The 26209-nt window shown below is 32.9% G+C and overlaps 3 protein-coding genes across 5 annotated transcripts; 1 reads left to right on the top strand and 2 right to left on the bottom strand.

Annotated features, from left to right (window-relative positions):
* Positions 1-777: 777 nt before the first annotated feature.
* Positions 778-4082, bottom strand: LOC140749951 (lysine-specific demethylase 5). Its single transcript, XM_073083217.1, has one exon. It carries the CDS (start codon positions 3523-3525, stop codon positions 1087-1089), a length of 2439 nt encoding a protein of 812 aa, XP_072939318.1. The 5' UTR covers positions 3526-4082; the 3' UTR covers positions 778-1086.
* Positions 4083-7196: 3114 nt separating this feature from the next.
* mRpL38 (mitochondrial ribosomal protein L38) lies at positions 7197-9228 on the top strand. Its single transcript, XM_073082437.1, has 4 exons — positions 7197-7542; positions 7679-8244; positions 8552-8713; positions 8922-9228. Exons 1-4 carry the CDS (start codon positions 7367-7369, stop codon positions 9194-9196), a joined length of 1179 nt encoding a protein of 392 aa, XP_072938538.1. The 5' UTR covers positions 7197-7366; the 3' UTR covers positions 9197-9228.
* Positions 9229-10511: 1283 nt separating this feature from the next.
* LOC140749405 (putative protein FAM10A4) lies at positions 10512-17613 on the bottom strand. 3 transcript variants are annotated; one of them, XM_073082433.1, is made up of 9 exons: positions 17457-17613; positions 17122-17324; positions 16579-16667; positions 15997-16208; positions 14506-14615; positions 13932-14091; positions 12918-13088; positions 12210-12366; positions 10512-11464 (listed from the first exon to the last, which is right to left on the bottom strand). In XM_073082433.1, exons 2-9 carry the CDS (start codon positions 17304-17306, stop codon positions 11394-11396), a joined length of 1155 nt encoding a protein of 384 aa, XP_072938534.1. In that variant the 5' UTR covers positions 17307-17324; positions 17457-17613; the 3' UTR covers positions 10512-11393. The 3 variants fall into 3 exon arrangements, with proteins under 3 accessions (XP_072938534.1, XP_072938537.1, XP_072938535.1); XM_073082436.1 differs by having other exon boundaries at positions 12210-12261; XM_073082434.1 differs by having other exon boundaries at positions 17397-17549.
* Between the last annotated feature and the right edge of the window lie 8596 nt (positions 17614-26209).

The following is a 26209-nucleotide window of genomic DNA, read 5'->3' as shown; positions in this document are numbered from 1 at the left end:
TATTTGGTTATATCAAATTTAAAATAGCATCTATTGCAAAAAATACTATTCAATGCAACTGCTTATTAAATAATAGCCTATATAAAAATATAGTAAGCAAAGCTAAAACACTGAGTATGACAAATTTCAACATATTATAAATTTTGAGTCAACATAATTCTGTAGCAATAGATTTATTAAATATTGTCAATTGTCATTGATTAATTTTGAGTAAGTTGTAAATGAATAACAGAATTACACAAAGAAACATCAAAGTATTCATGAAAACAAAAATATAATAGTAGAAACAATAAGCATTAATTTTTAAATAATAATCATATTATCATTTTTAAAAGTATTTTTGCCTAGTTCTTTATTATGTTCGAATATCACCAAATACAGTACTATAAAATAATCAGTAATTAATATTTGTGTTATTCATAAGATAATCATTTAATTTAGAAAGTGCTGGTAAAAATCACATGAAAATTTGGATAGCACTGGAATCATGTTAGTATATAGTCAATAATATGTTAGTCTAAACACTGTTATAATTTATTTCAGTACTGTAATACTCATTGAGATCAATAACAACAAAAAAGCAAAGAATTATACCATAAATAAAGCTTAATTGTTTTCACAAAGGAATAGAGTTTTCCCCTGTGTTATACAAAATATATAGATAATTATAATAAAACGGTGGGATATATTAAGCCCGATCGCTTAGTCAATGTGCATAAAAAAGAAATTTTAATTATATCCCTATCCTTATGCTTACAACTTGTATGCAACTGCATATATACACTAAATTTTAAGTGACAGAAATTATTTATAATCATCTTTAATACTAAACACTACACACTACTGCGTAATTCAACAAAATGTGATGATTTAAATATTAAGATACAATGAAGGGAAACATTTTCTTCAATTCAACTGCCCATTGTGATGTAAGAATATTAAACACCATGAATATAATTAATTGTAATGAAATTAAGTTCATTACAATTTAGAAAATTAAATTAATGCTAAAGTATTAATACTATGGAATCATATTTTGTACTAAACCACAGTCACTTGCTATAACATCAAAGTAATATGCCTTATTCAATCATCATCTAATTCTATGACAATTGGTTCAACATTCTCCGTAGCTTTTGTGTATTGATCTTTTAATTGTGTTAATAATGAACACTTTGGTATTTTTAATTCCTCTGCTTCGTCAACCAATAATTTTAATTTTTGTAATCTTCCAATGTCAGGTGCGGTCGGAAGCAATATATTTTTGGTTTCTGTCATCCACTTGTCAAAACTATTGACTCTAAAGTCAATAGTCTGTAGCATAATATGTAATTCATCCATATCGTACCGATAATTGAGTATCTTCTTTTCCCATGCACACTTGCAAAATTCATCTGCGTGCTGCAAACAAGACATGTGTTTGCAGTCTTTACATGACACAGAGGAGAGGAAACATGTAGTTTTACATACTTCACAAAGACGTTCATCATCTCCAAGCAATTCAAATGCCGTTCTGTGCACATTTTTCAAACCCTTCTTCGCTATTTGCGCTCTTAGGCGCCCTTCCTCATCAGTCGCATTGACAAGTTCTTTTTGAGTCTCCAATGCTGTCTCTAAATCAAGACGGTCCCCTTCCAAAGCCATTTTACAAATCAATTCATCATGTGAAAAAACACAAAATCTCTTTAGATTTTTGTAATGTGTTATACATTCTCTTCCAATTCGCAGCCAATCCGGAGGTGCAAAGTTTACTGCTTCGGCAAAATTATATCCCTGATTAAACCCTGCGTGATAAGCCCTTGGAAATGTAACAACAAATTCTCCAGCCTGTTGATCAGTTCTGTATATAGGGACACCTGCGGCCATTAATATATTTGGATTCATTATTGTTACTAACTGATGTAGTAAATCTGGTTGAGATTTAAAAAGCTCTGGAGCTGCTGCCTTCATAGCAGTCTCTAACAATTCTGCTCCACTCCCTGGTACTCCGTACCATGTCTTAGCTTCCCCCCAATGCAGATAATTAATCGAATAACTCCAATGGTCCTCATTATGCCAACAAAAGGCTGAGAAGCACATCCCAACATACATCCATGGTACTGTCATGCCAGATATATCTGCATTTATGAATCTTAACACAGAACCATCTAATACCGGAAGGTTATTCAAATTCCATCCTGAGTCAACATATTCCTGGTCACCAGGATACAAATTCAAGGACGACTTGGTAGGAAAACCAGAGCCATGATCCATGGAATGCAAATCAGCGCCGTATTCTACTGTAACATCTTCTTCCACAGAAGATATTATCCTCCAAAATTCTTTTTCAGCCACATTTGTAGGCACTAAATGACCAGACATTCCAAAATAATCAGACTTAAATTTGTCTGCCATTTCTCCAAACTGTTGAAGGGAATACTCTCTCTCGGCCTGAGCAAATCCAAATGCTTCTGCTGGTTTGTGCACTTCCTCAGCTATACAACATGGGCAACGCCAGTCACCATCTGGTACCGTATTTAAGGGTGGCTTCAAACAAAACGTGTGGTAAGTATCAGAACATCCGTTACATATTAATAATAGATCATCCCTGTGGTCTTTCTGACAGATTGCACAGACATATATAGCTAGAGGGTCCAGCTCATATCTTGGCCTCTTTCGTGATTTTGTTATGTCAAACTCCTCATCATTCAATCCAGGCATTTTTGGTCCTGGCCCATAACAAGCCAGCCTCCTTAACTCCCTGCTTCTCTTCATCTCCTCAGTAACAACAGTAGTATGAGAGCTGTCTTCACACTTAATGTCAGAACCAGTTTTAGTCTTTTTAATACTTCTGTATGGTTTCTCATCTTTTATATCTTCATTTTTTAAAAGAGTTATGGATTCCAGTGAGACTTCTTTAAATATATGCTTTCCCCCAGCACTTTCACCCTTAATTTCAGTTTTAATTTCTGTCTTTTTTACGGTTTTTAGAATATCAGCTTTACTTTTTTCAAATATTTCATAAGGGAGCAATATTTTTTCGTAATTATTACGAAGGAAATTCATTGCATGGGCGTTCTGACTATAACCCATAGCATTCGCAATCTTACGCCATTTTTTTGGTGAATTGCAATTATCGAATCCACCCTCTTCATCTACCCAAAATTTCAAACAATACAAATCCAAAGTTTTATTTTCTATCATAGGTATTTTGAGGGGTGATCCTTGAAGTTCCCAAAATTTCAATATCTTTTCCAAAAACAAAAGCTTAAGGCGTGTTATGGCTTCCAACTCGTTCACTTTTTGTATTCGTGGGACAAATTTTAATTTGTCTACATCTAAAGAAAAAGGTGGTTGCCAGCGTGCTGGAGGCTTTATTTTACAAATGCCCGTTGTTTCAGCAACAGGACGGATTTTAGCAATATATCCCAATGGATCCATGAATTCTTCGAGCGTGGGCTCAAACACGGGCGCCTCCGGTGGTGGAGTGAAAGTGAACTCTGCACTTTTCTGCATGGCATTTTTCTGGATATTTTTGCTATCCATTTCCACAAACACAACACGCGTCCTAATTAAAATTTGATTTCACAATCAAAAATGTCCACCAGACATTTCACAAACAAAATAGACTACGTGACTTTCCGACATGTGTAAATGGCTCCTTAGATCCTAAGATCGGGAAATTGTACACGCGATGGTCTTAAAAATAAAACGTAATCATGTTTACGTTACGCGACTGTGAAATAATTCACCTGAGTAATGTATGTATTTTGATTTTTATGTCCATCGGTGCAACACACACAACACAAAGTCGACTGAAATTATATAAATGAATACAACTTCCTAAACAAATAAGGAACCTTCACAAAACACGCAATGGTCGCCGATACGATACATTGCAATCGCAATCGTTTTGTCGCTTCGCCAGATAATCGCTTCGCTTCGAGTCGTACTCGTTTATAGTATTGTAGTTGGCTAGTCGCCAGTGGTCGTCCGTAAGTACATACTAGGTACATAAAACAATATTATGCGATACCAATCCCAAGTATCAAGACACAACGTCAGTAACGTCACACTAGTCAAGTCAAGCAAGAGTAGTACAGACTGACACTAAAAGAGGGAGATATTAATTATTTGGTAGGGCAGGACACCAGTGCACGGGTCGATTCTATTGGTCATTTCATTCACGTTTCATTGTTTTTGTAAAGTATTAGCAGGCCTACCAACATTCGAAAATCTTTACCTATACTGTAACAAAACTACATTTATTTCAATTAATTATAGTGTTATTTTGTAATGTAATCGTTCAGTAAAATGTACAAGTAGGCAGCATGTTATAACGATATGGTTATTAATCCAAAAAGTTCTTAAATTATTCATTCTACCAGAGTACATTTACATCAAAATCGATCTAGCAAAAGATATGAGAACAGTTTTTCTTTTCCGTGATTTCAAGAAGTTAAGCTTTATAAAGAATATTATTCAATGCCTTATCATTATCAGTGAAAACATAAAATTGAATCAAAAGCAGCTTAGCATCATTTGACGAATGAAATGAAAATTTTATTATGAAAAGCCGCACCGAAAGGCCAAATATTTTTTTAATATTATATCAAACTTAAACCTTAAATTGAATTGAATAAGGTTCATCCGACAGCTAAATGATAGCATTATTTTATTCATAAAGTAATTATTTTATAAGAAGATTTTAAAAATAACCAATTAACTTATTGTTGCTTTACTTAATTTTATACTTCCAAAGATAAAAAAAATATTTGCCATCCTAATAAGCTCCATATTGCGTTAAGTAAATAAAAAAAAACGGTCTAAAAACTAAAATACAAAAATACATACATTTCATATACTTTTCATTATAATTTATCGATTAAGCTAACTGGTTCTCAGTTCGATTGCCAAAATTAGCATCATTAATTCTTTGTTAATTGACCTCCAACATGACGCAGTACAGCGCTGAAGCCGCTGAATGTTAAGTATAAAAATGAATATGTACTATGAATTACAAAGAACGGTTAACTGCGGTCGGCAACCTTTAGGCAACTGGGCCACATAGTAGCAGTTAGCACATAGTCCGATAAATATATTTGTGCGTGTCGCAGGGCGTCACAGGCGGTTATAATGTTGCTAGGTTGTCAAAACTATCTAATGGGGAATTTTAACGATTGTACATCGTGTAATTAGGAATGTATAATAATAACGAGTATTTTACTTTTTAAGGTCCTTATATTAGCAATAGAACCGAAAAACTCTTTAAGCTGACTGTAAATTACTTTCTTTCTATGAAATTTTGGACAGCAAAAAATCAAAGTTATCCTAAATATATAATAATTGGCCAAGTGAAAGTCGAACCCACGCCCATAGGGTTATCTACCATTAACATTTTAAGTCATTGAAGTACACGTTTTATGAAAATTCGGTTTAGGTAAAGCAAAAGACGTCTAAAAATAGCGGTTTCTTTTATGGTATTTGTTGTTATAGCGGCCACTACTACGACTACCTACGACGTATCTACGACGGTTCAGGAGATAGAGTCTTGTGACAGACAAGCAGCGGAGGCTGAGTAATAGGGTTACATTTTTTTCCTTTTGGGTACGGAACCCCAAAAATGAAAAAAAACTTCAAAGCAAGAGCCAAAGAGTAAAAAACCTAAACCAGAAATTGTTATTTTCGGATTATTCTGGAATCAGTTTAATTTTAATCATACAGGTCCAGACCCCATGTGTATTGAGTCCCTTATAATATACGATGACTACTTAAAATTCCTGTATTTATAGCGGAAAATGTGGAGATTGTAGACATTAACCGATTCAATGCGGCGGCCTTTTGGACAAACTTTAACGCCTGGTGGCGAACATATATTTCGTGGCACCACTGTGGTGCCAAACGCCAGGGACTTTGATGGCACCGCTAAGGTGCCCTCCGCCATGAATTGTAACTTATCGTTTTTTTTGATGTGAAACATCTATAGCCGCACGTAAAACCGATTTCTGGCGTGGCGACGCATTCTATACGATGGTATATATATATACAGTCTATACGCAGTAGTGTGTACGGTGTGGCGACGCGTCGCCATGCGCAATCGAATTCAATAAATAGTCATCGTTATCTGGAAAAAAATCGTAATATTTTATTTTATCATTATGACATATTTAGTTCCTATCACAATATGTTCTTTTCTGCATATTACTTTTACAAAATAATGTCGATGTTTCACATCTGCCAGGCGTCCCGTGACGGCTCGCATTTTTTTTTGCTTTTTCCACGTGCTGTAAGTTTAGTAGCCATCCAAAAGCGAAAGTGAATGGTTTAACTTTTCGATTAGTGTTTACAAACATGACTATCTACGTGTAATAACGGAAATGGAAGGTAAGTGTCTTATTTCTATCAGGTGTTGTAAACATTTTTGTAAGTTTTTGATGAATTGATTTATTTAGTGTTACTAAAGAATTAAATATGAACATTCGAGACGTGCAGAGCACTATGATAGTTATTTTCTGGTGTTTTGTTTAGAATAAAAATCATCATCAAATTATTAATGTATTGGTTTCTAATAGAATATCGAAATTGATTGCGCTATTTATTCAGACAAAGATAAACACCAAAATACGAATATTTTAATCCAATTTCTATTGGCTTACTATTAACGAAAAGTAGGTACTATTATAGTAATACAATCACAGTAATTTGCAAAATAATATAATATATTTTTTTGAAAGGTTTACAATCCCTGAAGTAAGTGAAATCACGTGATCTGCTGAAACTGACATTCTAGGAAGGATCTGCGTGATAAATAAAGACACTTTTGTTTTCAGAACAACTTTGATAAACGTCAATTTATCCGAGTTTTATGGCTTCAAATTTTGGCACCTCTCGGGTACCACCCGCCAAACACAAAAGAAATTCATGGCACAACTGTGGTGCCATCCGCACGAAATCGGTTAATTTCATGTTCACAGGACCTTTGAGAATCTTCGGGACAGGTGCTAAAAGTTAAAGCTTCTAGAAATGCTCAAGGAACATTTATAGTGTTGATTTTAATCCCAAAATTGATCTGTCAGTGTGGTTATAAATTTCTTATTTGGCGCCAGACGTTTTATTCTAGCGCTGTTTTTTTATTTACTACAGTAAAGCATTCTAGCGCGACTTTCGCTTAAAGAAAGAGACAACACTATCAAATCCTGTCAATACTTGTCGCTTTCGCTTATGTCATTATCATTATCTGCCAAAGTCAAAAAACAGCGAAATTTGTGTTCTGTCGTGTACCACTTATATTTATTAAATTAATAATGATTTTGTCACATTAACTGTACAAATATAACACGATAACTGATAAAAATATATCTAATTGTTATTAAGCTAAGCATTCACGATGTTTTCTCGTGGCATTCGTTTAGTAAATAATGTTCAGTTCCAACATCTTAGGTTAGGTCACAGAATGCGAGGAAAGCCACCAATTTATAGCAGAACCATAAACGAGCGTTTGGATGAACTAAATTACAAGGACGAGTTGTATACAAAAAGAATTGATATTGGTCTACCACCAACGTAAGCAAGTTTTTAAAAGTAGTTTTGTATGTAATTGAAACAATTATTTTTAGCCTATCCCAATATTCGATTTACTGTGATCAACGTGACTAATATGCCATCCAAATTCTTTTGATTGTACATTTTCAACTTTCAGGCAACCAAAACTTAGTCGAGAAGCTTGCTTAAAACACTTAAAAAGAATTAAAACGAATACAGAATTAGAGCAATTGGCACGCCACAATAAATTAGAAGTTGATTTGGATACTGTAAGAAAGGACTGGCTGGAGTTACTAGGGCCACAGCATAAGAAGCGAATTGCAGAACACTATGGCATATTTGAACATTTATATGGAGAAGGATACTTCACACCATTTTTAAATTTAGAAGTCTTATATGACTGTTATCCTGATTCTTACCTGCCAGTATTCACCGGTAATGTCATTAAGCCATTGGAAGCTTCTAAGCAGCCTATAGTCAATTTTGAATCTGATAATGAAGCTTTGTGGACTCTCGCCTTGACAAATTTAGATGGCCATTTAAAAGAGAATGATAAAGAATATGTGCATTGGCTAGTTGCTAATATACCGGGTAACCATGTGGAAAAGGGTGATACAATTGTTGATTATTTACGGCCTTTTCCACTAAAAGGCACTGGTTACCACAGATATGTCTTTGTAATCTACAAGCAGAATGGAAAAGTCACATATGAGGTACCAAAAGGTAAATTTAAAGATTAAATTCTATTCAGTATACCAGATTGAAATAACAACCATTACAAGAGATGTATTTATATTTGTTTGTATTATGGATTGCTCTGAACTGCCTCTTATTTATATTTGTCCTTGTGGATTGCTCTGTAATGCCTCTATTAAAAAACAAAATAAAAAATTTTGTGCAAACATTTTTAAAGTAAAACCATATAGATGCTTCTGTTCTAGAAAACAACAGTGGTGCTGGCACATTTGATGAAATATTTTTCATATGGTAATATTAATAATATTGATTGTGTATAATTTTTGTTTTACAGTAGTGGCTTCTTCGTCTCTTGATGACAGGACTTTTGTTACGAGAGAATGGTACAAGAAATACCAAGATGATATAACACCAGCAGGTCTGGCATTCTTCCAGAGTGACTGGGATCCCACTGTTAAAGACTTTTTCCATAACACCCTGAATTTAAAAGAACCAGGTATGCATATATTGAAATAGTGATAGGTCATTCAATATATTGTTCTGTTTTCTTCAAGATTTTTATTTAACATTTTTATCTAGTGTAATCAGTTCAAATCGAACTTAAAAAAAAATCATGTTTAAAATAAATAATTGTTCCTTTATTAAATAAATAATAATTATAGAACATTAATTTTTAATATTATACTACTATTGTTTATTTTCAGTTTATGAGTATGACTTCCCAGCACCATACATCAGGCCACAAGAATGGTTTCCTAAAAAACGACCGTTTAACTTGTATATGGATAAATATAGAGATCCTAAGCAGATTAATAAGGAATATTTGTTGCGGAAACTTAAAACTGAAGATCCCTTCAAGATGCCTCCCCCTCCTTTGAAATTCCCCAATGCTCATCCGCTGCCTAAAAGTATGCCATCTTGGTTGAAACTTCATGAGAGGAAGATAAGATTGAAGTGGGGTAGAGTTAATGATGTGTAAAAGGCAATAAATAGTAATTAGTTGTGATTCAAGCATTTTTTTTATTTCACCCGCTTTTTTTTCTAGTTTTCTTTCAGGAGAAACAGCAATAAGCCACACTGTACTAGATATTATCGCAATATTTTTTTACCACGCTTTTATTAGCTTGGGTTGTATGTATGTATGTAAACGGAATTTTTAAACTCTATTTTTACCCACTTCTAACAGTCCAATTAATTTAAAATTTTAAACAATTATCAAGAACTGATGACAATACACGATTTTAATAACTCTATCCTATTCTCCTTATCAGGATCATCAGGAATCAGGATTAATGATTTTCCTTGTGCGATTTTAGCGTGGTTTTTAGTTTTAAAAGTTTAGTTATTTGGTGTGACATTAAAAAATCTCTGTTTAGTTTTCAAAACATTGGCTGGCTTACATGAGCAGCCAATGTTTTGAATTGTTTGAAAATAACAAAATTTTGGTATCATGGGGTTGGTTTGCTTATGAAACTGGATTACTGTTGATCAACAGTCAACTAAACAACCCTATTGCATTTGGCTTTAATGAATTGTTTGTCAGCCCATTGTTGTTTTACTGAAATTCACGGGTTTCCTCAGAGTCCACCATGCTTACCAAGTGCAAATTGGCAAGTTGTATTGGCAAGGCTTCATCACATACGTTTTTTCAGAATTTTCTTATTTTTGATAGACTTGTAGGTTTCTTATAAAGTCTTGCTTAATCGATATAGCAAGTCATAAATATTTTTTAACATACTGTAACTTCTGAAATATTACAGTTTATGCAAATTCAGCCTCCTGATAGAGAGGTCGAGCCTGAATTAGGCTATCACTGCCTAAGTGGCATAGGATTTTAGTTTTAATCACAGACCTGTTCAAATATAACCTCAAACCTAAAAGAATATATCGATTTTTTAAAAGTCGTAGATTCGTGTACATTTTGTAATTGGTTAAATTGCATATTTGACCAGATCAAGTGTTCTAGTGATCAAGTCTTCACTACTGAAAATCATAAAAGTATTGTAAAATTTCAGCCATGCAGAACCCAGATAATCTTAGATATAAAATTCTCGTGTCACAATGTTAGTTACCGTACTCCTATGAAACGGCTTTACCGATTTTCACCATATTTTATATGCATATTCAGTAGGTCTGAGAATCGGCTACTATCTGTTTTTCGTACCCCTAAGTGATAAGGGTTGTTCACCCTTAACATTTTTTTATTTATATGGCAACACAACGTTTGCCGGGTCAGCTAGTTAATGTAGAATATACCTAAACTGTACAGGCAAGGAATGAAGTCAAAATCGATGTACTTATATAATTTTATTAACAGTAAAATGTTGATTATAGTAATGTAATCAGACATTTGGCCACCTAATTATATAGAAATTGGACAATAGAATGAGTTATTGAGAATTTAAAAATTTTGTTCAAGCAGACATTTACAATGTGCAAGCAACAATAATAACAAAGTATTTGTTTAGTATTTATACATATATTATTGCGACAGATGGAATTTTTGAAGAAAAAAAGATAAAGCAACATTGTAAATATCTTGAATGGAAATTAATTGAATTAGACATTGCTTCATTTATTAAGCTACACAGTCGAGTACAAGTGCTTTAACTGATGTAGTTAATAACAATGATTTTGATCATTAAATTATTTGGTAAATTAGACCGATAATTCGTTTATATTATACTTTAGTAGTACGTGTATGACAAACCTATTGCATCAATTTACGAAGTAATTTAATTTACAAACTAAATATAAATCCAAAGCTACGTATTTTTCTTTAATATAATATATAAAAATAAACTATTTAATATTCCGAATTGTACACACAATTTATATATAACACTAACATTTAAGTGAATTTATATTGTCACAAAATAAATGCAAAAATATTATACCATATAAACACCTTTCCTTAATTGATAGGTATCATTAAGCAAAAGTATTCATAATTATTTGTTAGCCGACTACAAATGAAGTACATTTTATAATATAGGGTTCTTATAGATTTTATTGTACTGTTCTAAGCATCAAACATACAATATTAACCAATTCCCTATTTTTGGTAATTTAAAAGTAAACAATCTATTTAATGATAGATATTCAAGAAACTATTTAGTATTCAAATCAATAGTTTCTCATAGACATGTGATGTTATGGATATATATTTTCGATGTTTAGTCAAGTCCAACGTCATCATCGCCCGCTTTAGGACCTGTTGGGGGAGGAGCACCAGCACCACCAAAACCTGAAAGGAAATGTATGAAATGAGTTTTTGTACACATACAAATTCACTATACTATTAGGACTTCAGTTTAGTTTCATATATTACATTTTTATTTACTTGTATGGATATAGTATAATGTTACCTATGTGTTGTCAATAATATAATAATAAATAATGTGTTTTACAAGTAAAGGAAAATATTGTAAGGAAATCTACATGCCGAAGATCTTAAAATAAGTTATCACACTAAGGGGCCATTCAAGTATTACGTAAGCAGATTTATTACAAATATTTACCCCCCATCCCCCTTGTCAGCAAAAGTAAGCAAAGCTCTTACCCCCTTCCCCCATGCTTACGTAAACATTTTCCAATTAATGGATTGTTTTTTTTTATATTACAATTATAATTTTAAAAATGTGTAAACGTATGCATTACTTGCGGGAATCCCCGAAAATGAGTTTCGTTTTCAAGCAAAGACAATGTGAGGGTCGCCATTTGTGTAAACAAGTAAATAACTACCGATGACGTAATCATCATCTAGACTCCCCTACCCCCATGTCATCCAAAATAATAATAAGCAATAAAAATAATAATAAAATAAGCAAGGAAAAGACCCCCCCCATAGTGCTCACGTAATACTTGAACGGCCCCTAAGCAATGGATCGTTCATATGGTCGCGGTCGCGAATATCGGAATTATACTTTTAAAGGGGGCCCATACCCAGCAGTAGGACAGTAATGGTTTGACAAAACAGATATGATAGTTACCTGGGAATTCACCTGGACCTCTGCCAGCAGCACCACCTTTGCCCATCTTCTTCTGCAACATTTCCAGAATTGCAGCAAATTTAGGATTGCCTTGGTATTTGATATAGTTGGACGGATTGGACGATACATCATAGATCATTTGTGATACTTCCGGATCCTAAAATTTAATTAGATTGCAGGATTACTTTGCCATTTAGACACTTAAAACTTATTGACTTTTAAAATAGTACTTTTTGTAACAATAATTCATTTAGCGGTACGATTTCATGTTAGTTTTTGGATAAGAAGGTTAACAATCATTACAATAAAAAAAGGAGATGAAAGAAACATTTAGATCTAGGATCAGTGAAAATCTAAATTTGCCACTTTGTTTGGCATGGGGATTTATTTATCTTCTATCTAAATATTACTATAAGTAATCACTTTTAGAAATATTTAGATTTGAATCCTTATATCTAATTTTGATCAAAAGTTCATGACTCCGTGAAGATTATGTTCTTTACACTTAATATTTTATGTAAAAAAGTACTATGATATCTAAATAATTCATTCAGAACTCTGTTGTTTGTGTGTCCTTGGCATTGACGACGTTGAAATATTAGTAGAGGTATGGGTGTCGAAAGCGATATCTATTTTATTTACTAGTATGATAAGAAAGTAAGATTATAAAAAAATCACTATAAATAACTAATTTTAAACTGCGCTCACCTGGAAGGCCGCAAACAATTCAGGATCGGAGAACAGGTTGACAAAGTCCTGTGAGTTGGCCATGTTAGCGAAGGCCCCCATGTCGGGGGCGGCGCCGCCGGCCGCCTGTTGTGCGCGGGCCTGAGCTCGAGCCTCTTGCGCCTTGCGAGCTCTGCGCAACTTCTCGCTATGCTAAGGACATAGGAATGTTCATATACTTTGCACTCATTGTTGGTATTAGGGGCAATCCGTGGCAAATACTCAATATTCTATTGCAATCATGATTCGTTTTACAATTTTTCGATAATTATTTACAATTTCTAGGAATACATGAACCCAGAATGGGTGCAGCAATGAATGTGTGTGAGAGCGGCCGATTTATATTAGAAACATAGACATTAGATTTAGAGGATTATATGATTTAATTAGTATTTATTTGTTTGTTTATTTTTATTCGTATTTTAGATTTCTTAATATTCACTTAATTTGTAATATTATTTTTTTAGGTTGGCGTAGAGCTCCTTGTCATTTTGGGTTGATCTTATTTTTGCTGGCAATTTATTATAAATTTTTCATTACATGAAATTGGGACCAGTGCTATATATTATAAATTTGGCAGTTGGTAATAATAATAATTTCATGTGTAGATGAACAATATTTTCGATTTATTTATAGTTAGGACTAACTCGGGTACAATATCACATTTATTATACAAACTCCGCGGTACTACCCTCGGGGGAGGGGTACTACCCTCCGTTTGTATAATAAATGTGTATCACAACAATGTTTAACTTCATATAAAAATGTGTCAGACTATTATATTATTACATATAATTGATAAAACGCTCATTTTCATTACACATTACAGCATACATGGTTGGTATAGTCCATGCCAAACTGATAGCTCTGAAGTTGTTGCGAGCAGTCATACAATTTGCTATGGCGACGCGATTCATTTCTATATTAATAGCGGTCTAGCAGTTTTACGCGGACTATACCTATAAAATTATTATTTAAAGTAACATATTAACTAACCTCTTTCTCCTCCTTCTTCCGTTGCATGCTCAATTTGTGTTGGCGCAGTTTCTCAGCATTTGGTTTGATTTCGGCGAGCCACTCATTAGCCTGATCGTCATAGTCGATCTTGAGCGATTCACAAAGATCGTGGGACGCCTCTTCAAATTTACCTAGCAACCTACCAAAATAAAATATTATATAAGTCGAAATATTATATAGATGAGCTGGGCCGACATTGTTCTGAATTAAAAAAAATATATGTATCTGAGGTATTCCCTGAGCGCTATGAGGGTTATTCAAAAATGGCGTAAAAAGAGCTCTCCTTGAAAACCGGCGATGCATTGGGGACTCTTCGGGAGTTGCAAATGTCCATAGGCGGCGATGACTACTTTCCATCACAAGCATGTCTGCTTAATCATTAAAAAAAAGTAAATCTCAGCAAAAATGCCACTTATTGGGTTCAAAAGTATTTCGATAATACATTCCATACCTACGAACTGAAGTGAAATTGATTGCATGATTAATCTTTATTCATTAGGATTAAGCTTACTAATTCTAAAATGTGTTTATTGACAGCGGATGTTTACTTTACCTGTAAGCGCGTCCTCTAAATTTGTATCCTGCAGCACTGTCGCAGTTCAGCTCCAAAGCACGTGTGCAGTCCTTGATACATGCATCCAGCTTGTTTTGTTTCAAGTAAACCTGAAAATTTACATGCTTTTTAGTTCACAACATTACATTACATTAGTCAGTGGATACAACTGTATTTTTTACAAAAGGTTAATGATATAATGTATGCTCTGGGTTTTTGATATTGAATTAATTTGATTTTAACTGATAAAGTTAAAAATGTTTTAAAATGATCTGAAGTTGGTTTCATGATGGGGTTAGATAATAAATTTGATATGACGAAACTCGTTACTTTTTGCATTTGTAAGTCATTTATCATATTTGTGACGACTAATAATTAGATTTCAAATTGTTAATATCGCCTTGTTTGGAAGAGCGGGGTACCCAGTAACAGAGGTTTTTCAACCCGGTACAGGGGCCCTTGCCACTTGTTTTGTAAACACCATTTTAATGCAATAAACTATTTTTTAACAGACTTCCCAAAGGAAGAGAGGTTATCTATTTGACGCATATATTTTTTTATTTTTATGGATATTATTGATGATAATAGAGCTGAACTGATAATAGAGTATCTCACAAGCTTACCACACATTCAACCACAATGTAATAACCATATTAAATGAACAACTTTTGATAGTAACAATAATATACCACAAACAATTATAACGGAAACTTGCATCCTTAGATGAAGCAAATTTCTGATAGTATATGTCAACATAAAGTATGTAAATTTATCTAATCAGTGAGTGGTGAAATCAGTGCATAATAATTTTAAATGAAATGCTGCAACAGTTATATTGTCATCATCATCATCAACCCATTACTGTCCCCCTGCTGGGCACGGGTCTCCTCTCAGAATAAGAAGGATTAGGCCATAGCCCACCGCGCTGGCCAAGTGCGTATTGGTAGACTTCACATACCTTTGAGATTTTTTTTTTATAAATCTCTCTGGTATGCGGGTTTCCTCACGATGTTTTCCTTCACCGTTTAAGCAAGTGATAATTAATTTCTAATACGCACATAAATTTGAAAATCAGAGGTGCGTGCCTGGGATTTGAATCTCGGACCCCTCGATCGAGAGGCCAAGTTATTTTGTAAATGTCTATAAATAGCAGAAACATATGATAAATTCTGTTTATTGAGGCTGTACAATCCTTCGTTGTTTTATTGTGGAAGCCCCAACGCCACACCTATTACTACTTTACCTAATAACAACAGTGTTTATTGCTGCTGTGTTCTGATTCAACATTTAAGAATTTTTAATTTTAAGAAATTATTATTTGACACACAGCATCGGTCAGACGATAATTAGGTTTAAGTTATATTGTAATTTTTTAATTAATTAAAGTTAGTTTTAATAGTCTTTGGTTTTTTTAAGTCCTCCGGTTGTCGCTAACGTAATTCACTCATTACATCTTATTAAAGAATAAAAATTTTTTTGCATAAATCCCACCTGTCCTCGCTTAGCAAATAATAAGGCACTCTGGGGGTTCAACTGGATAGCCTCTGTGTATAGAGCAATGGCTTTATCAAACTCTTGCTCGGAGAATGCCATCATGGCTTCCGAGCGCTTCTCATCTGACTGGTCCCTTTCTTCATCAGTTGGCTCCTTATCAGGGTCTCCCATTTCTTGTGGACCCTCTAGAGCGATACCCTCTATGACACCTGAGGAGTACATAATCATTTAATTTAACAATTATTGTTGCCAGCTGTCTATATGGACATTCAGCAATAATTCACTGAATTATTGTAATGTAATTAATAACATTATTAACACTTTCTACACTTATAACCCCACAGCAGGATTTTTTGTGTCGGTGATGCTTTGGAGACTAACAAAGATTTACAGAAATATCCAGACTAGAAATGTAAATTTATCATGTAGATTTACACAATCTTTTTTTAAATATTCTGCTATGGTTTAAAGCCTGCAATATATAAATGATTTATTGATTGATATTTTTCAGGCTAGAATGTTTTACATTATATAAAATAGCAAGGGGCCTGAGTAAAAATAATTAATAATATAGCTAACCTTCCATATCAAGTTCCACATCTGATTCAGGTTCAGATTCTTCATCAGATGATGATTGAGCAGGATCCATAGGTTTAGGTTCAGCATTACTGAAATATGTCAAAATTTTAAAAGGTTGTTGACCACTTTCTATAGCGGAAGTATTGTATCAGTAGTTCATAATCTTTTTTTAGTGGTCTTTACTTAATATTGTACTTAGTAGCGGCTTACATTTTTTGAAAGGGTATATTCACAAAGATCAGAGTAACAATGTCTAAAGTAACCCAACAAACAAAACATGATTAGTCTGATTTACAGTGATATGCACATAGGCATAGAATGATAAGAATTAAAGTAAACAGCTTAAACTCGGACTTATTTAGAACGCATTTTGGAATTAAAACGTAATAAGTGCCAAGAGAACGGATAATCAAAGTTCATTTGTATTTGTTTTGTACATTCAGTTGCTATGACAATGTACGAATTCCAACACAAAATCAGAAGCTGATTAACATATTTAAGTGGGAACCATTGTGTGAATTAGCGAATAAGTAATGCACTTACGCGTCGCCGGCTGCCGTAAAGTTTTTAGCGCCGAATGTAGCCGTCGGGAGAGTTACTCCGAGAGATAGCAAGTAATCTTTGAAAAAAGATAGTTTCGGGTTCTGCACTATCTGAGGCTGTTCCTTGCAGAGGTTCACGAACGCCTTCAACTGCGCTAGTTGTTCGTCGTTGAACGGGCAACTCATTTTGTTCGTTATTCGAAGCTGCCGGCAAATCGTATCAATGCAACATTATGCTAAATATATACAACATCAAACGAACTAAACACTACTTACCAAGCAAATCAAAGATTATTAGGAGCAAATATTACTATATCACGCTAATTTGATACTTACTTCTCCAAAAACCGAAAATAGATTTAACGCTATCACAATTCACAACTGCAAATTCATTAATGTTAATTCTCACAACTTTGACAACTTTCAAGAATAATATTCCCCATTTCCCGCTTGCCCAACAAATCAGTGTTGCCAACTCTAAAACTTTTAAAAGAAACTTCGCGCTGTCGCGCGTAGAATCTTTGAAGGCAAACTAGATAGCGTCAAATAAAAACATCAGAGTAATTAGTAAAATTGATAAAAAACACTACAATGGGCGCCAAGATTATTGTATGTAGTCTAGAATTTACATAAAAATATTTATTTTTAGTATTTGTTTATTTTGTTATTACAGCTATGTACATGAATTGAGAAAATTTAAACTGTCGTCCTATTACCTACATTAAGTGCCCAAAAATATCAACTATTGTATGGGGACTTTTTATTTAAGTTTTTTTTATTTTCAGTATTTTTATTGTTATAACGTATATAAGTAGTATAAAAATCAAGTTTCTATCTATTTCTAAATTTCTATATATTGATGATCATAAACTTGTTTGAAATGGAAGTGAAAGCCATGCGAGAAGAAAGTGGTAAATAGTTTTTAAAAGAGTTTAAATGTTCTGCATTTATGTACTCCAAAGACTCCCTTGCTAATAGACAACAACACCATCTAATGGCAATTTAGTACATTATGTAATTAAAATCAAATTTTAATGTAAATGTCTTCAGCGATAAACTCAATGCTTTTTATTAAAAAATATTAAAAATCAAATACTTACAAATACTGCCCACCAACAATATTGTTAACTCATAATTATTATTATAAAAATAATTATTCTTATACGAATATAAAATTGTTTGCGTATTATTCCTGTAACAACGGCATTATTATGAAATTGTAGCATTGCAACACGGACACCATAGATAAGAAAACATAAAATGACAGATAATTAAATACAAACGAAAGATAACAAACAGGCTAAAATAGTAGAATCCAAAGATTTCGATGATAGAGCTCTACTGTTATAAAAGGGCGGTAATATTTAAAGGGCGGAAAATTAAAAAAAACATAATCTAGTTGGGGCCAATTTTTATTGTCCGCGCCAAACTGCTATTTCGCTCTAAAGTTGTTGCGAGCAGTGTATACAATTTAAAATGGCGACGCGATTCATTTCTATATTCAGAGCGGAGTAGTTTTACGCGGACTATACTTCTGATGATCTAATAATTAATTAGTTCTGAATTGATCAAAAATATTTTTTATCATATTCTCATCATCAATCTCTTTATTCCAGATATTTAGTTTATTTCACATTGCTTCCAAGTCCATGAGTTGTTAAAATGTGATTGATTTGATGTAAGCAACTGAGAGAAATAAGATACTTGCACGTGAAGATGGTGAACAGGGTTTGATAACATTAATTACTATGTATTTAATCACAATGTTGTAATATGGGGCTAAATTGTAATGATAATAATAAGCTATAGAAATTAGAACAAGAATAAAATAAAAAGAACAAAGAAATTTACCAAGTATAAAGTTAAAGATAAAGATAATTTATTTGCTTTGAACAGTGAGAAAAGATGTTACATACAATATTAATAGTCTCTTATTTAGCCTTTTCAAGCATGCAAATTAAATTAAATTAAATTAAATTACATTATATAAAATTAAATTAAACCAAATTAAATTAACTATACAACCTACATTAAATTAAATGGTTTGAAATTTTAATTATTTAGATTAAATTATACATTATACAAGGAAATACATTAATTACAATTAATTTAAATGTCAACATCATCATTCAAAAATTCTTTTATATCATAATAAACTGCTGTCAAGAGAAATTGTTTCAGTTTTATTCTAAATTTATTTATTTTAGTAGAACATTATGAAAAATTAATCGATGAATGACAATAAACAAATAATATTATTATTATTTAAAATTACATGCATGAGTACATAATATATGTACACGTCATTATGATATATATCTGAATTATTATATATCTGGACCTTTCTATTGAAAATAAATATCTAAATAAGTAAAAAGTACTTACCTAAACTTATTATGTTAGAATATTAGGTACGGATTTATTAATGTATTTAGTTATCAAATTTGAATGATCTCTGTATAACATATTTACATAAAATTTTACATACTATGCAACATGTTTATATAAAGGAACCAATATAATTTATTATACCATTTGAACAGCTAAAAACAATTAAGTCAGTCTTCCTGTGACGGGTTTGAAATCGCTGCGTCGCAGAACGCCAGGACTCGAAAAAACTTTCCTTTTATTTAGCTCTTTACAATAGCGAACAAAAAGTCGAGACAGTGAGTAGCCTCGTTTTTGGTCTTCTTTCTTGAAATGCTTGAAAAACTTTTTGTAAAGCCACGATTGTGTAGTATTCTGAGAACTGATCTACAGTTTTCTAGCGTGGAAGTCGCAAAATGTTCGCTAGACACACAAAAACTTGCTTCTTTGTGAAGTTATTTTTACTGCAGTAATGTTTATGAGTAAATAGGTAACTGTGATATTATATTCTTGCTTTATATTATTCCCAATAGGGTTTACTAAATGTAAGTATATTGCCCATATAAATGTACCTATAGGTATATTTTTTTCTAATCAACTTACAGTTTAGAAAAAAAAATGTACCATTCATCCACAATGCAGTTTTTTTAAACATTAACAATGAAGTAAATCATTTTAAATAGTCGTTGTCAATTCTTGAATAATAAAAGCGTAGAACTAGGGAATAGAATTTTGTAAAGGAGATATAATTAGGAATAATTTATGGTCTATTTTATAGTTTTGAAGGTGGTAGAACCCTTTGTGGTTCGACTCCGACGGCACCACCGCCACACCTACTTCTACCTAATAACAGCAGTGTTAGGCGCTGCTGTGTTCCGGTTTGAAGGATGTGGTAAGGGAGACAGACATTTCCGAGGCGTTCCAGCTTAGTGGTCAGGGGTAGTGGCGCATCTGTGGCCCACCTCAGGTAGGAATATCTAATCCTATCTGGGGTTGATTACAGATGTCCATGGGCGGCAGTAGCCACTTACCATCAGGTGGACTGTATGCTCGTCTGCTACTTCTATGCTATAAAAAAAAAGTTTATATCGATGTTTCGTATATCACTTGTGTACTACATACTTTATAAGGAATAATAGTTGGTACCTAATGTCTTTTATATAACAAGATATTTCTCCATACGGAGCCCCAACTTGACTACAGGGCAACAACAAATCAAGGACAAGAGTTTGATCAACAGAGACCCGTTCAGTTAAGGAGTACCGATTCAAAGACCCTTTCAAGATGGCTTGTTAAATCCGAATGGTGAATACAATTATATTCTGGCTCGACCTTTGCATACGTAATTGAAAATTGGGGTCATTATTTCAATTGTATTGTTTATAAGGTACTTATTCACTGAGAATATTTAAGTATCATGAAAAGAGTATATTCATTGAGTAAATTACACCTATTGATATTTATATACGTTTTTTCTTTTACACCTTTCATACTGATTCTCAAGCTGTCAAGGTTCTTATTGTTAACGAATATAGTGCTTATGTATTATTTCAAATGTTAAATAAGTTTTAACGCCTTGAATGGATGAAACATTTTAATTCAAAACACAGTAACTTAACTAAACTAAAATAGAAAACTATTAATTTTATAATATATCTAAAGGTTAAACTTATTTTTAATAATGTAAATGTCCTTGAATTTCTCCTTAGCTCGACTCTACAAGGTAAGGAAAGGTAAAATGAATTTTCAAGTTTTCTTAAAGGCTGGGAAAGGCAATATAAAGACGGTATGACTGAGCGAGTCTAAAGACGTCGTTGGTGGACGCGTTTTCGTTAGGATTCCAATTAAACTATCCTTTCGAAAAAGAATCTTGCATCCTACAATTTTATCGCAAAATGTCTTTCTTAGAAAAGAAAATTACGCGTCACCATTTTGTCATTGTGGGACAGAAACGAAGGCATCTTTAGCCTTTGAGAAATAATAGTCTTACAGGATGGTAGAGGTTAGACCCAAGGGATCTTCGTGTTGAGGACGAGTAGGGAATTCAAAGAAAGTTTATTTGACTTCGAATAAATTGAGATACCTTCATGATAAACTTTCGTTGTAAGAAAGTAGCAAACTTATTCGTGGACTTCGCATTACATTGCGGCGGCGGTGATCCTTTGCTTGTTTGTTTTATATTGAGAAATAATCTTAATTCTTAAAAAAATATCTAATATCGTATGGAACAATAAATTACACGATCTATTTCAGATTGTATTGTTTCTTATGGAATGGCGCAAGAAACCACGGAGGGTTACAAACTTTTGAATTGACTACCCATTTATATATAGCCTTGGGATACTAGATCAAGAATCTAGATCAGTTGACTATTTAGAGTACTTAATCATCGCCTTGTATGTATAATATAGTATATTTGTGTGTGTGCTTTTTGTAACACTATAACACTAATGGTAAAAACAAAACAGTAGGTAAATTATAATTATGTGCCTGATTTAAGCGTTCCTATAACACACATTTATATCCGCAATAACGAAGTAATTACGATATTGGTTATTAACCAAAATGCTGTAACACGGTTTATAAATTGCCCGTGGCGATTAACTGATTTGTATGCCATAATGGACATGATTTATCACATCTGCCTTGCCACGTACGACGTTTTAATTGCAGGCGCTTACAGATTGCTTTATGATTGCATGTTAATGATTGAACGTGCTCGTCTTGTACTAGGACTAAGTAATATTTAAAAGAACTAGAATGTTTACAAGTAAAATAATGATGCTTTAGTAAAAAACTAAGAGTTGTCTTTATTGCCGTGTTATAAAATATCCTTGAATTAAATAATCTCCATGATCCACCCAATTGTTTAATTGGCTTTAATGTGATATTATTTTTTAAATCAGGTAAGACATTAAAATAATCTAAAAGTATGTAGTTGTAGGTATACTAAAAGTGGTAATCATTCGGTTAAGGGCATTTACGGGTACTGGATAATTTACAATTAAGTAAAACATTCGTCTAAATACATTACCTATTAATTATATAAGAAAATAAGTGTTTAATACTGGCACCATATTAATTACTGGCACTTATAAAAACATCGTTAAAAATAAGTATTTGAAAGAAAAAAACAAATGCAGTTTCCAATGATGTGGTTTATTTTTGCAAGTATATCGTATAAATACAAAATAGTTGATGATTTTATAAAATCAAGGGATTGCTAACATAAATATTTATTAGATATGAAGTCTTTGCTATTAGTATACCTAATTAATGTGGATCAAAATAAAAAATACATAACATTAGCGTCAACATTAGCTTCGTAGGTAGGTTTTTGTCGTTTATTCCATCGTCTCTCTTAAAGAAAATTTATGTAGACACATAACATAAGAGTAAGAGTAAGTAGCTATTTTGCATGACTTGCTTTCTGTAATAATCTTTCCATTTGAGTGATGCGTAAAAACATAAAAATACTTTCTGTGGTAGTGGTATGTATCTAAAAAACTTAACTTAACTATAAAACAAATTAATTTTTAATTCAAATAAAAACATTTAACTCACAATGGATTTTACAAACTTATTTTTTAATATCAACAACTTACCACTTCGCAAGGTGTTTCGCTTTGTATTTTGTACAATAATCTTGAAACCAAAACATAATTTAAAACAAATAAATAAGAGTGGAGTTTCAGCTTTTTCTTCTTTGGAATCGGTCAAAGTAAGAAATGCTGCTCTAAGAACATGATCCTTCACTGTCATGTTTTACGACGAACATGCAACCCGCCTATTAAGTGGCCAAGGCCGCATACTATGCGGAGAGATCTTTAAGTGACCCCAAAACAACACACGTGCTACACGAGGTACGTCTCCGATGCCTTAGTACCTACTTCTATCGTAGTATTTTACAGAACAACAGTTTAATACAACTACGAGCTTTTGCCCGCGGCTTCGCTCGCGTTACGAAGTAATATTTTCATCCTCTATTTTATCCCCTTGGGGGTAGAATTGATCAAAATTATTTCTTAGTGGATGCCTACGTCATAACATCTACCTGCATGCCAAATTTCAGTCCGATCCGTCCAGTGGTTTGGGCTGTGCGTTGATAGATCACTATGTCAGTCAGTCACCTTTGAGTTATATATATTTAGATGTAGATATTATCAGAAAGATATTAAAAATAAATAAATAAAAGAAAGATACCTACAGCTATCGTGTTAATGCCAACTTGCCTCTGCTCAGATTCATGATTCAGATTCATGATTTCTTCTATAAAATATACATAAATGTTCATCTATAGTTATATTTATATTTGTGTTTAAATTGGCATATATAAACAGATCAGAGAATAAATTATAGGTGTAGACACATACCGTGAAGTCTTTATACTATAGATAAAATAAAAATACAACGGTATAGAAAATAGGTTGCGTTATTAGTCCTTACATTAAGTAGGAACCAATTGGATACGGGTATACGAATGATTGTCGGATCAGTAAATCGAAAATGTAGTTACGCTTATCCGCAGCCTCCACGATCCGTTACCTGGAAAATTAGATGCCGTCAGTTAGTGAGGAACCTCGCAATTACATTACGGCAATTATCCGTCCAAATTTTCGTTTTTTTGCAAGCCTGTATTATAGCCATAGATTAGTAAAGATACTTCGCCGCCTTGAAATTGAATGAAGCCACAAACGGCTTATTAGTAAGTTATTTTTTTGAATTCTTGACAAATAAAAACATTTTTAGAGAAAATTTACGAATAAATAACTAATACTGCGTAATTTACATAATTAATAAATAATTATTTCAAATATTTTAGGGACTTTTTAGCACGGAGACGTGGCAAAACTTTTTTACGCAACTATTTCAATTCTCAAAACTGGGTACATTTTCTTGTTAGGAGTGGGTAATCTTTACTAATCTATGTTTATAGCAAAGGAGAATATAGTCCACCTAAAGGTTAATTGTCCGTACTGCCCATGGACATCATGGACAAGATTATATTCATTATTTATTATCTGTGATGCAAAAAATAATTACTTTTTATGTATGAATATAGACACTGATATTCACGTGTAACGTGGTTACAAGGTACGTATCGATATTGGACGCACGTACGTGTGATTGTCGGATCAGTAAATCGAAATTGTCGTTACGCTTATCGGTCGTTTCCATAAAAATCAGCTATCAGTAAAATTACACATCGTCGTCAGACATTTGGGAAATTCGAAATTACACCGTTAAACTCATGTTTTCAACACCATTAAATTATAAAACCATAGATAATGTATACGTTAATGTTATATTAAAATCACTGCGTATTCACATATTAATTTGTCATAGTAATATCGATATTGGATGCACGCTCCTGTGATTGTCGGATCAGTAAATCGAAAATGTCGCTATGCTTATCGGCAGCCTCCATGACGTGTTATGTGGAAAATTACACGGTACAGTCGCTGTCGTTCGTCGAGTTTAGTATTATTTTGTTCACGTTACCTATTAAAATATGATAGGCATAAATATGAAATTTAATGAGAAAATTAAAAGTGAAATAGAAATATTTATTTATAACAAACTTCTGCTTGCGAGCATGTTTTTCGATGGAAAAGTAGTATAATATATTTACTTGTTTTTTTATTTTTGTTGCACAGTTAGACAGAACATTAAAATTATATTTTGGGTATTAACATTCGGTATATGATGGTGTAATTTGGTAAGGTGAAACAAATAGGTATATAGCATGCAATAGTAAATAAGACAGGAATATAATACAGCTAACGAATCACATAACATCAATTCCTTTAACAATCAACAATAACACATTGTTTAGACAAAAATCTATCCATCCTAATAAAAGCCGAATCGAAATCCTCTGAAACGTGTTCAATAAATGCAGGCACTTGGCCTTCTTTGATTATGAAAAAGGTGAAGAGAGGTGCTAAGGGGCAAAAAGGTGGAGTACCGAGGGAAAAGGGTATGCCGGGGAAATTGTGTAAAAGCACCCTCGAGTGAATCTCGACTTCTGAGTGCGTTTATATTATCTTGGCGCGAATATGCCGAATAGTCGCTATTTACGAGATTATGGAAACAATGAGAAAATTGTTGTAAAATAACTGAAATTATGCAATTCCATTTGCTAAAAAGTAATGCCATTCTGTTCGTAAGAATTTTTATCTGTAAAAAGTGTCTGAACCAACTTTAATTACATCATACCAATGATACGTATAATAAAACAATAACAAAACATGCTGAATAAGATCAATACTTATACTTTAAACCTTAGTTACGTTTCCTAACAATTTCAAGGAACACAAGAAAGTATCCATGTCTAAATTGTGTAGTAATTCCGCTGGCAGTAAAATAGAGCTTTACATAAATTATGGTTAAGCCATTAAACCAAACAATTTAATTTAAATTGTATATTATAAATTCATTAGGGTTTCGCAATAAGTATAAAAGACTACCATCTTTCGTATAAATCCTTCAAATTAAGTTGTTCACTGTTTGCAGACTAAAGTCTCAGTAAACACAATTAAAACGGCATCTCGCATGTGGACGGATTCCAGCAGACTTAAGGTATAATTTTCTGTCGTAAATCCCGGTTTTAAGGAGGCCTTTCAATATTCCAAGTCCGCCCTAAAGGAAATTTTAACGACACTAAGATACTTTGCATTAAAGTTTTAAATCTACTGAATAAGTATATTATTTTCAGTCAT

The sequence above is a fragment of the Epargyreus clarus genome, unplaced genomic scaffold (assembly GCF_041222505.1).
Source record: "Epargyreus clarus isolate Ecla_fem2 unplaced genomic scaffold, WU_Ecla_fem_2.2 ptg000018l, whole genome shotgun sequence".
Taxonomy (NCBI): domain Eukaryota; kingdom Metazoa; phylum Arthropoda; class Insecta; order Lepidoptera; family Hesperiidae; genus Epargyreus; species Epargyreus clarus.
Note: the sequence above shows the minus strand (reverse complement) of the source record. Positions and strands in the feature narration are given on the sequence as shown.